Here is a 14,032-nt window from a genome sequence, read left to right as displayed (position 1 = left end):
CACTGAAGCCCCCATCCCGCGAACCTCTCTCTCCTAGCTGGCCTGCACCCCACTGCCCCAGCCCCTATCCTCCTGCACCTACTTGCCAAAGATCCTAGAGGCCTTCCGCTCTGCCTCGCCCTGTAGGCATGGTTCCTTCTTCTCTGGGATTGGAAAATAGAAACTGGAGACAGAAAAGGAGAGGAGACTGGAGCCTTGGTCAGACCACAGGGCCCTGGGGCCAGCATCCCACCTTCCCCTCTGACACCCAGGTTCAAAGCACTGCAGGGAGATTTGCAGGATGGCATTGTCCCGACATAAGTTCCACTTCCAACCCCAATCAAGGAGGGTCCAGCTCTTCCTGCTCCTGCACTCTCTGGGCATGCGCACCAGGGAGTCACTCAAGACCCCCATCCCCATTCAAGACCACCCCCATCTACCCTCACAGAAGGGTGGGGCCCTGCCCTGGCTCTCGAACCCTCCTGCCCCAAGCCCCCAGCCCTGGCAGGAACCAGTGGAAGGCCATAGAAGATGCACTCACAGCTCGATGTACCTGTCCTCTCGGGAGATGGAATACCACACCATGAGGACCAGGACCAGAGCCAGCATGGCCAGGAGCCTCCAGCCTGCAGGGCACATGCACAGAGGAGCTGGAGGCAGAAAGAGGCAGGTACAGCTCCAGTCTGCCTTCTCCCCTGCCCCATCCTAGCCCTCCCACAACCACCTCCAGCAGACCCCCGTCCCCATCCTCTCCTGGCCCTAAAGCAGGCCTTGGGTCTCCAGGTCCCCATCGCCCTCTAGGAGGAAGGGAGGAGCCCCCACCATTCCTGGATGCTGCAGAGGCTGGCTTCTGCAGACCCTCCATGCTGTGTGTGTGTGTGTGTGTGTGTGTGTGTGTGTGTGTGTGTTGAGGGCGAAGGGCTCCTGGCCGTACTCACGGGACTTGCTGATCATGTTTCTCAGCAGGTGGGCTTCCTGGGGGGAGCTGTCATCCCGGCTGCCTCGGGCCACCTAGGAGGTAGGAGGCACAGGTGTCTGTCCGGTCGGCTCCACAAACACTCTCACCTAGACCCAGAGCAGGACACACCCACGCCAGCCCCTTCCCTCCTCCAGGCAGCCAGCTGGGCCCTGCCCCAGAAAGGGAAACCAGGGCCCCAGCCCTCAAGGATTAGGTCCAAGCTGGACTCGCCTACTCGCGCTTCCTCTGTGTGGTCTCCGTTACCGACTTCTTCTCCATTTTGACGGAGAAGGGTCAGCTCCAGGGGGCAGATGGGGACCTCTACCCACTGGTGATCTGAAGGTCAAGCTAACTGTCCCAGGGCTTGATTCATGCTTCATTGATGTCCACCGGCTACACTCCCCAAGGCGTGCCCTCCTGTCCATTACCCATTTCCTGGGGCTCCAGCCAAGCTGCCTGTTCAGGCCACTGGCTGGGCCACACAGTGGCTCTCGTGGGGCCCCTCCAGCCTGTCTGGACTCTGATGTCTAAGTGCGCCACCCAGGACGTGAGCCGCGAGGGTCTGGGTGGCCAAGGAGGAGTCAGAGATGCTTCTAGTAAGGGCAAAGGCCAGCGAGGTCAGGACCAGGCAAAGGAAGTGGGGAGCTGCCCAGTGCCCTGCGCCGCCAGCTCAGCCAGGTCCATGCAGCTGAGTCCTGGCAGGGGGAGGCTCTGTGGCCTCCACAGCCACAGGAAGAGGCACAGGACACTAAGTGCCACGTTTTCCCGGCCATCAGCTGGCCATCTGCTAACCACACACATTCCGAAGCCCTGTCCCGGAGCCGGCCTGGGGTGGGCCTGTGACGGGCATGTCACCAGCTGCCCACGGGTGATCTCAGAATTGATCAAGGAAGGGAGGGAAGCACCAGGGCTGGGATCATCGGCGGATGCACAGAAAACCTTGGAGTATCTCTCAGGGGTGAGGGGCAGCATCGAGAGGAGCGCTGGTTTTATCCATCAAAGTCCTGAGCACCGTTCTGTCATGGAGTCAACACTCTGTCCCCCAACGAGGCATTCCCCAAGCTCCACTCCAAGCCCCAGAGGGGTTGGGGGCTGGCCCCGGCCGGTAGGTGACATAAACACTGGTGCACAAAGCAACAATCTGAGGAGTTAAACCTAAGGGTTTTTTATGGCTTTTGTTTTTTAAGGCAGAGAGATAGAACAAGAGAGATCTTCTATCCCTGGTTCAATCCTCAAATGTCAGCAACAGCCAGGGCTGGGCCAGACAGAAACCAAAAGTCCGGAACTTAATCTGGATTTCTCACTTGGCTGGCAGGGATCAAGTATTGAGTCATCACCTGCTGCCTCCCAGGGTGTGTATTCCCAGGAAGCTGGGGGCCGGTGCTGTGGTTAACGCCCTGGCCTTGAAATGCCAGCATCCCATATGGGTGCTGGTTCGAGCCCTGGCTGCTCCACTTCTGATCCAGCTCTCTGCTATGGCCTGGGAAAGCAGTAGAAGATGGCCCGAGTCCTTGGGCCCCTGCACCCGCGTGGGAGACCTGGAAGAAACTCCTTGCTCCTGGCTTCAAGTCAGCACGGTTTCAGCCATTGCAGCCAACTGGGGAGTGAACCATCGGATGGAAGACCTCTCTCTCTTTCTGCCTCTCCTCTCTCGGTGTAACTCTGACTTTCAAATAAATAAATAAATCTTTAAAAAATCAAAACAAGACAAAAAAAAAAAAAAACAGGAAGCTGGAGTCGGAAGCACAGCTGGGACTCAAATCCAGGCACTCTCTCTTAACAGGGGTTTTAACTGTTGCACCAAATGTCTGTGCCAGCCCACTCTTCCAGCGGAACTTTAAAAAATTTAAGAAGAATGAAAAAAAAATGCATGCATTTCAAAATTTTTTGCAACAAAATAAACTGACCTTTTCTTTCCATTTTCCACAAGTTTTTGGAAGTAGCCTCTTATACTGGGACCTGGGCCCCAAGATTTTTATCTAATTGGTTAGGAGAAGGGCCTGGGCATGAGCAGTAAACAGCAAACAAAATAAACAACAACAAAATGCACCCTCTCTGTGATTCTGACACTCAGCCAGATGGAAGCCACTACCCCAGAGCCCGCTCCACAGCAGCCGAAACACAGACTCAGTCCCTTGTAGGATGGACCGGGTCGGGTAAGAGACTTTGACATGCAGACGTGAGCAGCGTGGACCAGTCCCAAGCCACAGGACAGCTAGCCCTTCCCAGGGCTCTTTCTAGAACAGTTCTGTGTTGCATGTCTTTATTCCAAAACCATGTTGCTACTGGACTACACTCACTGGCCAGTCCTAGGACATGGGCCAAGGTACCCTATCTGGGAGCCACTGAACCTATGCCCCTGTTGGTCAAGTCCAGCCAAGAGCACTGCTCAGTGGCCCTGGGTCCTCCAGGGGCTCAGTCTCACTGGGCTAGCTGCTCCTCGGGACAGTGCAGCCTTCTGGCTGTCCCCCCAATGTGGGCCTAGCCCCTGGGTATAGAAAAAGGTGAGAGAAGAGTCACAGTAGGGTGCCTGGGCATCAAAGTCACACCTGATGCATTCCTGTCTGAGTGTACCAGCCTCTGCCTGTGACCAGCTGCCGAGACGACTGGCTCACCCAACCTGCTGGGCAGAGCTGAGCCCAGGCAGAAAGTGGTCTGCCCTCTTGGTGCTCTGCCAAGAACCCTGGCTGAAGTGAGCCGGTGGATGCCTGCCAGGGAACTCGCCCCAGGGCAGAACGGGGGCCACAGGGTGAAGAAGTAAGGCCTAGTGGGAGTGGGAACCCTGCCTCAAGCTGTACCACAGCTCAGCCTGAGCCCCTGGACCCACGGGAGGGACATGGTTTAATGTTCCAGAGAATGGGTGGGGAAGATCAGTGGGGACAGAAGCCCAGGGGTTCCTTATTGATTCTGGGATCCTGAGCGAATCACTGGAACTCACTGTCCCAGCTCTGTAAGGAAAACCTGGAGCTGCCTGACTTTCATCGACGGCCTTACCTCTGAATCCTTCCCTCAGGTACCCCCGATGCATTCCAGAATCATCCCCAACCAGTGACCCTTTGTCCTGTATCTTCCAGTGTCCTTTCTTCTCCACTCTGACTTATAAATACACCTGCATCCCCCGCTTTCTAAAATCCATCCCTCCCCTCCCGCGCCCCTTCCCCTTCAACAGCCAGACATCTTTCTCTGCACTCCCTCCCTCTGCCCGTCCACCTCTCCCAGTGCCCTCATTTTCGTGCTGCCATTGCTGCTGCCGAGAGCGTCGGTGGCCTCCTACATGGCCAAGCCTGGGAAGGGTCCGTTCTCCATCTCCATCATTCTCTGAGGCTCTGGATGCTCCTGGCCATGCCTTCTCCTTGGCTTCTAGGTTCGGTCCACAGGTTTACCTCCTCCCTCCAGGCCAGTCTCCTGGCTGCTGGTGCTCCCTTGCCCATCAAGTGAACACCGGCGTTCTCAAGGGATCTGTCCTTGAACTTGGCCACACATCTTCACAAGGGCAGCTCATTCACTCTCGGAGACTTAACTGCCATTCATACACTGAAGATTCAGGTTCTTTCTTGTTTCCACCCCTAATTCCTCTCCCAGATCCCATCTTAATATTTCTAATTTTCTACCTGGATGATTTTAAATTCTCCTATCTGTACATGTCCAACACTGGACTCATCTCTCCTTGCTCTCCCAACCCCCTAACATCAACAACCAGGTCTCCCAACACTTACCCTCTCCTTCACGGCCCCTCCCACCTGGCTACTAAATATTATTGATTATTTCCTCCACCTGCTCATTCCAGCAAACATTCGCTGAGCTCCCTGCCCTATGCCTGGTATCACAGGGGACACTGGGGATGTCAAACTTTATAACAGCCACAGTCCAGACCCTCAGAAAGACTTCAGACTACAGCCTCCACTCCCCCACACCACCTTTTTTTTTTTTTTTTTAAAGATTTATTTACTTGGAAGAAAGAGAGTTGGAGGTTGGGGGAGATGCAGAGTGAAGAAGAGATCTTCCACCTACTGGATCACTCCCCAGATGGCCACAAGGGCCCAGGGGAACTCCACCCAGGTCTCCTACATGGGTGGCACAGGCCCAAACACTTGGGCCAATCATTTGTTGCTTTTCCAGGTGCATTAGTAGGGAGCTGGATAGGAAGTTGAGCAGCTGGGATTCGAACAGGTAATCAAATGGGATGCTGGCATCACGAGCAGCGGCTTATCCCGCTGTGCCACAACATCAGCCTCCCCCTCCCCCACTGCATCCCCTTTCTGAGTCACAGCCTGATTCCAGATCCCACCCCAAGTTGTGTGCTTCTAACTGGCCGCTTGACCACAAGTCTTTCCGCTCTCAAGCCACTTCCTCAGATCAGCAAGCGTGGTGCCTTTCTAGGAAGCGATAGAGATCAAACCACCCTCTTGCTTCCATTGCTCCTGTTCCTTAAATGAAAGCCAAGCCTCAGGGCTACTGTTGTGGAACAGTGGATTAAACCACCACCTGCGATGCCGGCATCCCATATGAACGTTTGTTGGAGTCCCAGCTGCTCTGCTTCTGATCCAGCTCCCTCCTACTGCACCTAGGTGAGCAGTACATGATGGCCCAAGAACCTGGGCCCCTGTCACCCATGTGGAAGACCCAGTTGGAGTTCCAGGCTTTTGGCTTCAGCCAGACCTAGCCTCAGCTCTTGTGGCCATTGGAGGGTGAATCAGTAGATGAAAGGTCTCTCTCTCTCTCTCTCTGACAATATGCCTTCTAAATAAATAAATATATTTATTTATATATATTTAAAACTAAAACAAAATAAAACAAAAACCAGCCAAGGCTCCTTAGCAGACAACCAGAGCCCTTCAAACTCCAGCCCCAAGCCCTGCAGACATAACTCCTAATGGGGCCTCTTTTCCTCTCCACACCCTACCCTTGCTCATCCCCACCTTGGCCCAGGTTCTCCTGCATTAGGATTCCTGCTACGGCTTGAATGGGCCCCCAAGTTCATGGTTTGGCAACTTGATCCCTAATGCAGTGGTGTTGGGAGACAGGACCTTGAAGAGGTGTTTGAGTCACGAGAAGAGACTCAAAGGATGTGGCCACTTGGTGGTGGACCTGCCGCCTCCAGAACTGTGAGCCAAATAAACTTTTCATTATAAATTACCCAGTCTAAGGTATTTCTGGACTAAGACAGAAAATTGGTGCCGAGACATGGGCATGGCTTTAGAATTGGGCAATGGGTAGAGGATGGAAGAGCCTGGAGGCACAGGCTAGGAGAAGCCTAGACGGCTGTAAGAAAAGCATTAGGGGAAAATCTGAAAAGGGCCCAGAACGGCGGAATGTCTAAAACTCCTTAGAGACCATTGAGTGGTCACAGCCAGCATGCTGGTAGAATTATGGACAGTGAAAGTCATCCTGAAGAGCCATCTCAGATGGAAATGAAGAACAAGGAATCGGAAACTGCAGGAGAAACCATCCTTGTCACAAAGTGGCCAGGAGGGCAGGTGTTTGGCACAGCAGTTAAAAACCTGCTTGGGATGCTTGCTTCAAGTCCCTGCTCTGCCTTTTAAAAAAAAAAAATTTTTTAAAGATTTATTTGAAAGAGTTACAGAGAGAGATCAGAGAGAAATCTTCTATCAACTGGTTCACTCCCCAGGGCTGGGCCAGGCTGAAGCCAGGAGCCAGGAGCTTCTTCCCGATCTCCCATGTGGGTGCGTGGCCATCTTCTGTTGCTTTTTTCAGGCCATTAGCAGGGAGCTGGATCAGAGGTAGTGCAGCCGGGATGCAAACCTCCAACCACATGGGATGCCGACGTTGCAAGCACCGACTGGCTTTATCCTCTATACCACAATGCCAGCTCCCCCTCCTCTGCTTCTGATTGCAGCTTCCTGCTAATGCACACCATACCAAGCAGTAGGTGATGGCTCAAGTACTTGGGTCCCTGCCACCCACATGGGAGATCTGGATAGAGTTTTGGGCTCCTGGCTTTGGCCTGGTCTAGCCCCAGCTGTTGCAGGCATTTAGGGAGTGACCCAGCAAATGGAAGATCTCTCTCACTCTCTCTTTCCAAATAAAACAAGAAAAGAAATTTAAAAAGTTACAAAGAATTTGGCTGAAGTGTGTCGGTAGCCTAATAATTTAGAGAGGGCAGAACTTCAGAGGAATGAACTAGCATGTTTGACAGGAGAAATCTCTGCGCAGCAAAGCATTCGGGCTCCTGTGTGGCTTCTTTTAATTGCACACAGGAAAATGCAAGGAGAAAGAAATGATTTCAAAATGGAATTCATAACTAAAAGGGAAATGGAACTCAGGGATTTGAAGGATTCTGCTTGGCCAAGCAGAAAGCATGAAAGAGAATCTTAAGAGGCATCAAGGGTGTGGTAAAGCAAGGCCCCGGGTGGATAAGATTACTCTGGACACAAGCAAGCCAGGTGCAATGGGAGAATGACTTTGAAGACATCTGGGAGAATGTTGGTGAGTCCCTCCCATGGCAGGTCTGGAATGCAAGCCCTGGGGGAACGTCATAGAAACCTAGGGCACCTTCAAGACACTGGGGCTTGCTGCCCACGAGCAGCCTCGCCTCATCCCCCTGAATTTGGGTGCAGGGCTCCTCAGGCACCAGGGCCATGGCTCAGGTGTGCTCAACCCAGCACTACAGAAGGTGCAAGCAGTAAGCCTTGGTGATGTGCATGCAGGTGCAGACACAAGGCCTGTGGAGGCCCCGGCTCCCTCCACTTGGATTTTAAAGGATCTCTCAGACAGCACTGGGGCCCAGGTAGAGCTGTGTCCAAGAGGCAGTGCCACTGCTCCTTGCCTGCAGCAGGGTAGAAGTGTGGGGTCAGAGCTCCCAGAATCCTCTGACTCTGTGACGCACTGGGACAGGGCCATCCCTAAGACCTCAGCTCTGCAGATACCAGAAGGCAACACCAGCCTGGAAGAGCTGCAGGCCTGAGACCCCAACCTGGGAGAGCTGCCCCGTGGGCTGAGTCCAGCAAAGCAACAAAGACAGGGTCACTTGAGGCCTTGGGGGCTTAACCCAACCCCAACCCCTGTATGTTTGCAGGATGGGACATGGCATCGAAGAAGATCATTCTTAAGACTTAAGGTATTGTCCTCCTTGTCAAGGTTTTGACTTGCTTGGGGCCAGTTACTCCTTCCTTCTCGCCCATTTCTCTTTTAGAATGGGCCTGGATAACTTGGTTGATTTCACAGGTTCATGGCTGCAGGTTGAGCCTCACCCATATCTGCCAGGACTCATACCAGGCACTCCAATACGGGGTGCAGGCATCCCAGCTGACAATCTTTGCACAAACGCCCACCTTCAGGAAGATTTTCTGACATTTCTCAACAAATGATGTTTTTGCTTCCACAAAATACTGTTTTTACCCTGATTTTAGCACTTGGCAGGTAACAGAATTTTATATTATATAATTCCTGGTTTTACATCTTGCCCACTATGCCCTGACCTTTGCATTTAGAGACTTATTTCTACCCAACGTCTTTTAGAGTACCTGCAATATAGATGTTTTATTATACACAGTAATTTGATATTAAATAATTATATATTTTCTTATCTTGCCCAAGAGACCATGACCTCTTAGTTAGAACTTCCTATCTCCAGAGTCTACGATAAGACATGGATGGACTTAGATGTTTCTATAAATGTTTGACAAACAAGAAACAAGACAGCAGAGATATAGCATAGGTCTTATTAAATAAGGGAAGTATATTGTACACTTACTATATGTGAGACCAGCAGCTTCAACCTCTGCATCTCTGATTTGGGGGGGCACATAGTTCATTGTTGTGGGGTCACCTTGTGCACTATAGCATATTTAGCTGTGTCCTTGGCCTCTACCCACTAGGTGCCAGTAGGGCACCCACACCCATGTTGTGACAAACAGAAGATCTCCAGACATCATCAAATGTCAAGAACTGGTATGCTAGACACTTTGAAGGGTTGTGCAAATTCTTTCTTGAACCTAAGCGTTCACACTATAATTATCTTCGTTACAGAGGCAGGGCCCTTAAGGGTGACAAGAGTTAACTATATGCCCAGGTTGTACAGCTGGAGATGAGTGCAGCCAGGCCTGGAACTCTACCCACGTTTGCTCTGAGCCCCACGATTAACCTCTGTGCCCCAGCGTCTCTAATACAACCATCCTGTGAAGGAGTGGCTCCCTAAGCCCTGAAATCTTTGAAACAACTACGGAGCAAGCACAGGAAGTGGCACTGCTGGCACAGCAAAGCCTTCTAATGCTTCCAACTGTTGGAGCCCTGTCTCAGGCCGGCTTTCTCATGAGGCACGGTCTGCGGCCCCCAGCCTGGCACTCCTCTAGAAGCCCTCTAGATGTGCACACAGCTACAATCATGGCTGCCAGCTGGACACCAGACTTCCACAAATGCTGTCGCTCTCTCGCAGCCACGTCACGCTAAGGGCATGGCACTGGACCCTTCCACTGGTAAGTCCGGTCCCGGGAGCATGGCTGCCCTTCTGAACCCAAGCACAGGCCTGCAGCCACCCATTCGACCAGCCTGTCGAGGCGTGTGGTCCGGGTGGTGTCAGCTCATCCACAGCAGTTCCTTCCATGTCTCATGTTTCACGTCCACTGTCAATATTCCAAAGAGGACTCAAGCTGGACTACAAACTGAATGACATGAATATACCTGCTAGGTAAGGCAAGAGCAGGATCAAGGCCATGGGGATTCTCCCATGGGGTCATAATCCACTTGATCAACTGCTCTTGGCTAGAGATGATTGATTAAACGCAACTGCCCAGAGTGAATCTGTTATCTCTGTCATTTCTTGACTCAAAAATCCCCATGGGCTCCCATGGCCAGCACCTTTCTTCCCCTTTTCCCAACTTCCCCTCTTGTATTCCACACCACTCAAGCCACCACACCTTGATGAGGCTGGCAAGGTACATCCAGCCCTCCCCAGGGCCCTTGCACCTACTGTTGGCTCAGTCTGGAATGTTTCTCCCACAGACATGGACTTGCATATCTGTTTACCCAGTTCCTCACTCACCTTCTCTGCTTCCCAGCAATTCCACACATACCCAACATTGCAGATCCCGCCCTGGCTGCTGGAGGAAAAAAAAAAATGTTTTGTTGCTTTCCTAGCTGCTGTATCAACAGTGTCTATATAGTTCCTGGGACATGGTCAGCTCACAATGCAAACCTGTTGAATTAATCAGGGGACCTATTCACTGGGACATCACTGCCACAGTGCAGGTGGAGAAAGAGGGCAAGAGGCAGTGACGATAGGCCAGGTCCCCTCCAGCCCTTCCGGGGCAGTCCCCAGCTGGACATAGCAGCCTCCTGCCACCGCTGAACACTCCGACCACAGCATGCCTGGGAGAGGGCAGCTCTGTCTCTCAGGCTCATTAGAGACGGCAGACGGCAAAGTCATTGACCAGCCGCCTCAAGGACACAAGTGGGAGGACAGGGGCGTCCCTGCAGCCTTCTAAGTTCAGAGAAAGAACACCGGACAGGCTTCCCTCCCTCTGCAGCGTGCAAGCTGCCTCTTCCCCACCCTTGGGCTCCACAGCTTCCCCAGCTGGGCACTGCAGACTCCTGCGCAGAAGCACTGTATCATCCACTCCATCAGCTGCCAGTCACAAGACTCCGAGGGAGTCACTTGAACATCATACTTCTGGGAGGGTCAGCCGCTTTGAATTCCATTCTGGGGTGAGAGAACTAAAGCTGCTGTGATGGCCAGGAGCCCAGGGGACAAGCCCAGGAAACACAGAGGAGAAATGTGGACCTGCCCGGGGTTGTGATCCATCAGGGCCTCTGGGACAGGTCTCCCTCTTACCTCCCCTGCAGGAGAAGCACTGCACTCACTCCAGGGGTCTGGAGTCTGGGGCTAGGCCCCAGCTCATCACCAGCACAACCAGTTCCCTACCTCCTCTGGGGTCCAGACGCTCATTGGGTAGGCAGCGGGCTGCACCTGCCTTGCCCTAGCCCTGTGATGGCCCCAACCCCAGGTGCCCATTGAGTACTAGCAATGAGACGGAGCCACACTGACAGGTGCTCTAAGTGGAAAACATGCATTGGATTTCAAAGCTAGTATCACAAAAAGAAAAAGAAAGGAAGGAAAGAAGAAAAAGAAAAAAACAAGTAAAATGTCACCTTAATCATTATTTTACACTGATCACATGCTGAAATAATACCTTGGCTACATAAGATTAAATATTAAAATTAACTTCACCTCTTTATTCTTTTGAAATGTGACCAACTTGTGTTAAAATTAATTTGAAAATTACATATGTGGCTTGCATTTGTGGCGCCCATCCTACTTCTGTTAGAGAGCCCGGGGCTACACAGTTCCTCTGATTCCTCCAGGCTCCAGCTTCCCAAGACTGGAAGGCAGAGGTAAACACCCCTGAATGCCCACTGGAGGCCCCTGGGGAACTGACGGAGCCTCATTCTCTTTCCAGACTCCACTTCAGCAAAACTCAGTCAACGAGCCGGCGCCGCGGCTCACTAAGCTAATCCTCTGCCTTGCAGCGCTGGCACACCGGGTTCTAGTCCTGGTCGGGGTGCCGGATTCTGTCCCAGCTGCCCCTCTTCCAGGCCAGCTCTCTACTGTGGCCAGGGAGTGCAGTGGAGGATGGCCAAGTGCTTGGGCCCTGCACCCCATGGGAGACCAGGAGAAGTGCCTGGCTCCTGCCATCGGATCAGCGCGGTGCGCTGGCCACAGCGGCCATTGGAGGGTGAACCAACGGCAAAGGAAGACCTTTCTCTCTGTTTCTCTCTCTCACTGTCCACTCTGCCTGTCAAAAAAAAAAAAAAAAAAAAAAAAAAAAAAAACACCTCAGTCAACGGCACCGAGACATCTGCAGAGGAACCTGGTCATCTTGATTCACAACCAAGGTGAGCGCTGCCCTGAGGTCTTAAACATGTCAGAGTCCAGAAGACGTCACTCTCACCCCTGCCTCAGCTCCTCTCCTCCCGGGCTCTCAGGGTCCTGGCTTAGGGAAGCACAGTTCAAGGGGATGTTGCCCTGGTCCACAGCCCCCACTTCCACTCTGCCTACACCCAGCCTCTTCCTGACCTTGCATCTCGCCCCAGTGCCAGCCTGCAGGGGGCCCAGCCCCGCAGCTCCCTGGTACTTTCTCAGAGCCCACCCAGGGGGACACCCACCGGGACCTTGGCTCCTCCCCTAGCCCCCAGGATCAACCCCTGCCTCTGCCATATGCAAGATGTGTGACTTTGGGGTGACTTAGCATCCATACCCCCTGGTCCCCTGGTGTGTAAAACAGGGATGGTCTGTAGCACAGCATTTCATGGCGTGGTGAATGGAGAACATCGGAGGGTGCACAGGAAACGCTCCTATCCGTCTATAACCGAAAGCACAGAAATGCAGCCTGTGAATCTCACCCTATGCACAAGCGGCCGTCCTTGAACTTACCCAGAATTTTAGTTTGCATGCCACCTGCAATCTCCTGTTACCACCCCACACCCAACCCCCTCCCCCCCAAAAAAATACCCAATTTGAGAATGGAGGCTGGGCAGAGCCTACAGCTTCAACTTGTCAGGGCAAGCAACTGTTGACCGTGTTATAAATGTTGAGGGATCTGGAATATGTGGTTGGGGCCCAACTTCCCCCCAGCCTCCCCTTGTCCAGGCCACAGCTTCCTCCCTGAGCAGGGGCCTGACTACCCAGTGGAGAGGAGCCTTCTCAGTTCCCATGCCGTCTCCATCTGCACATCACCCTGCTCTGTGTCTTGCATGGCACTTAACACTATGACACTGGCAGACCACATGCCCCCAGAACATGGCCTTCCTGTGTTTCACAACACCTCCAACACCAAACTGAATGCATGAGGCAAGGTAGGGAACTGACGAGGATTTCAATAAATGGAAGTCAGAATGAATGAGCAAATAAGCTTACCAGCCATGTGACAGAAAGTTTCATCAAGGGACGGGCATTTGGTACAGTGGTTAAGATACCCACTAGAGACGCCCACATCTCATGGGAGTGCCTGGGTTTGAATCCTGGCTCTGCTCCTAATTCTACCTTCCTGCTAATACAACATCCTGGAGGCAGCAGGTGATAGCTCAAATGCTTGGGCCCCTGCCACTCATGTGGGAGACCTACACTAAGCACCTGGCTCCTGGCTTCAGCCTGGCCCAGCCCCAGCCCCAGCTGTTGCTGTCATTTGGAGAGTGGACCAACAGATGGGAGATTGGTTCCTTCCTCTCTCCCTCTCAAATAAAATAAATAGAAGTTTTCTAAAAAGAGAAAGTTTCATCAAGTTAGAACATTCCCAAGCACTTCTTTTAGGAAGACCTGGGCACCCAAGCTACCCAGGGCTTGCTAAAGGCTCACCCTGGAGGCTGGCAGAGCCAGCAGGTGCCACCGCACTGTCTGACAAACACAAGTCACTCTGCTCCCAAGGGCACACTTACCACCAGCTAGCTATGACTTCTACAGAGCTGCCCACTGCCCCCTTCAACTCCTCTTGGCCACTACCAGCTCCAAGGCGACTGGACCGCATCAGTGGCTGACGTCAGAGAGCAAACTCTCTGCTACAGACTAAAAGGTACTAGCTAGAGGAATCTGCCCTCTTCCTTGCTCCCTGATAGGGCCTGGATTAAACCTCAGGACCCAGCCGCAGGGGGTTCAAAGCATCTGCTGGGGGCAGTGGAAAGAGGTATGGACTCAGAAAGACCTGAGTTCCTGGATGGAGGGCCGGGCCATGGCTTCAGCCTTGCCCAGCCCTGGCTGCTGTGTGCATTCGTGGAGTGAACCAGCACGTGGGAGATTTCTCTTTCCCCGTCTCTGTGCCTTTCATATAGATAATAAAATTTATTTAAGGACAGACCTGAGGTCCCAAGCAGTCTCTGCAGTCAGAGAAAGTGACACCCACAAGGTGCTTATCCAACAGAGCTCCAGGTTCCTCCTGTGCAAAATGGGGGAAACAAAAGCAAGTTCCCAGGGGTGCTGTGTGCCCTGAGACACATCCCAGTCTGTACAGTCCACACACAGCCTCAGTACAGGCCTGGCACACAGCAGGCACCTGGAAGGGGACAGTGACCCCAGGCCCTGGACCCCCCACACCCCTTCTCTACTTGAGGTCTGCCCCAGCCCTGCCTGCTCCCAGCTGCACTCAC

At 52.9% G+C, this 14,032-nt stretch overlaps 1 protein-coding gene across 35 annotated transcripts in view; it reads right to left on the bottom strand.

The window, feature by feature from the left end:
* The window catches only part of ST3GAL4 (ST3 beta-galactoside alpha-2,3-sialyltransferase 4), a 40,393-nt gene that overhangs the window by 7,345 nt on the left and 19,016 nt on the right, over positions 1-14,032 (bottom strand). For 7 of the 35 annotated variants that reach the window (XM_070071049.2, XM_070070678.2, XM_070074898.2 and 4 more), the window contains 3 exon segments: positions 918-990; positions 521-629; positions 83-163 (listed from right to left, as the gene is read on the bottom strand). In XM_070071049.2, coding sequence (XP_069927150.1) covers positions 83-163; positions 521-629; positions 918-933 — 206 coding nt within the window. In that variant the 5' untranslated portion in view covers positions 934-990. 35 annotated transcript variants of the gene reach the window in all.

The sequence above is a fragment of the Oryctolagus cuniculus genome, chromosome 1 (genome assembly GCF_051225735.1).
Source record: "Oryctolagus cuniculus isolate XC-2025 breed Fujian yellow rabbit chromosome 1, ASM5122573v1, whole genome shotgun sequence".
In the NCBI taxonomy this organism is placed as follows: domain Eukaryota; kingdom Metazoa; phylum Chordata; class Mammalia; order Lagomorpha; family Leporidae; genus Oryctolagus; species Oryctolagus cuniculus.
The sequence above is the reverse complement of the archived record's forward strand: the minus strand, read 5'-3'. Positions and strand labels throughout refer to the sequence as shown.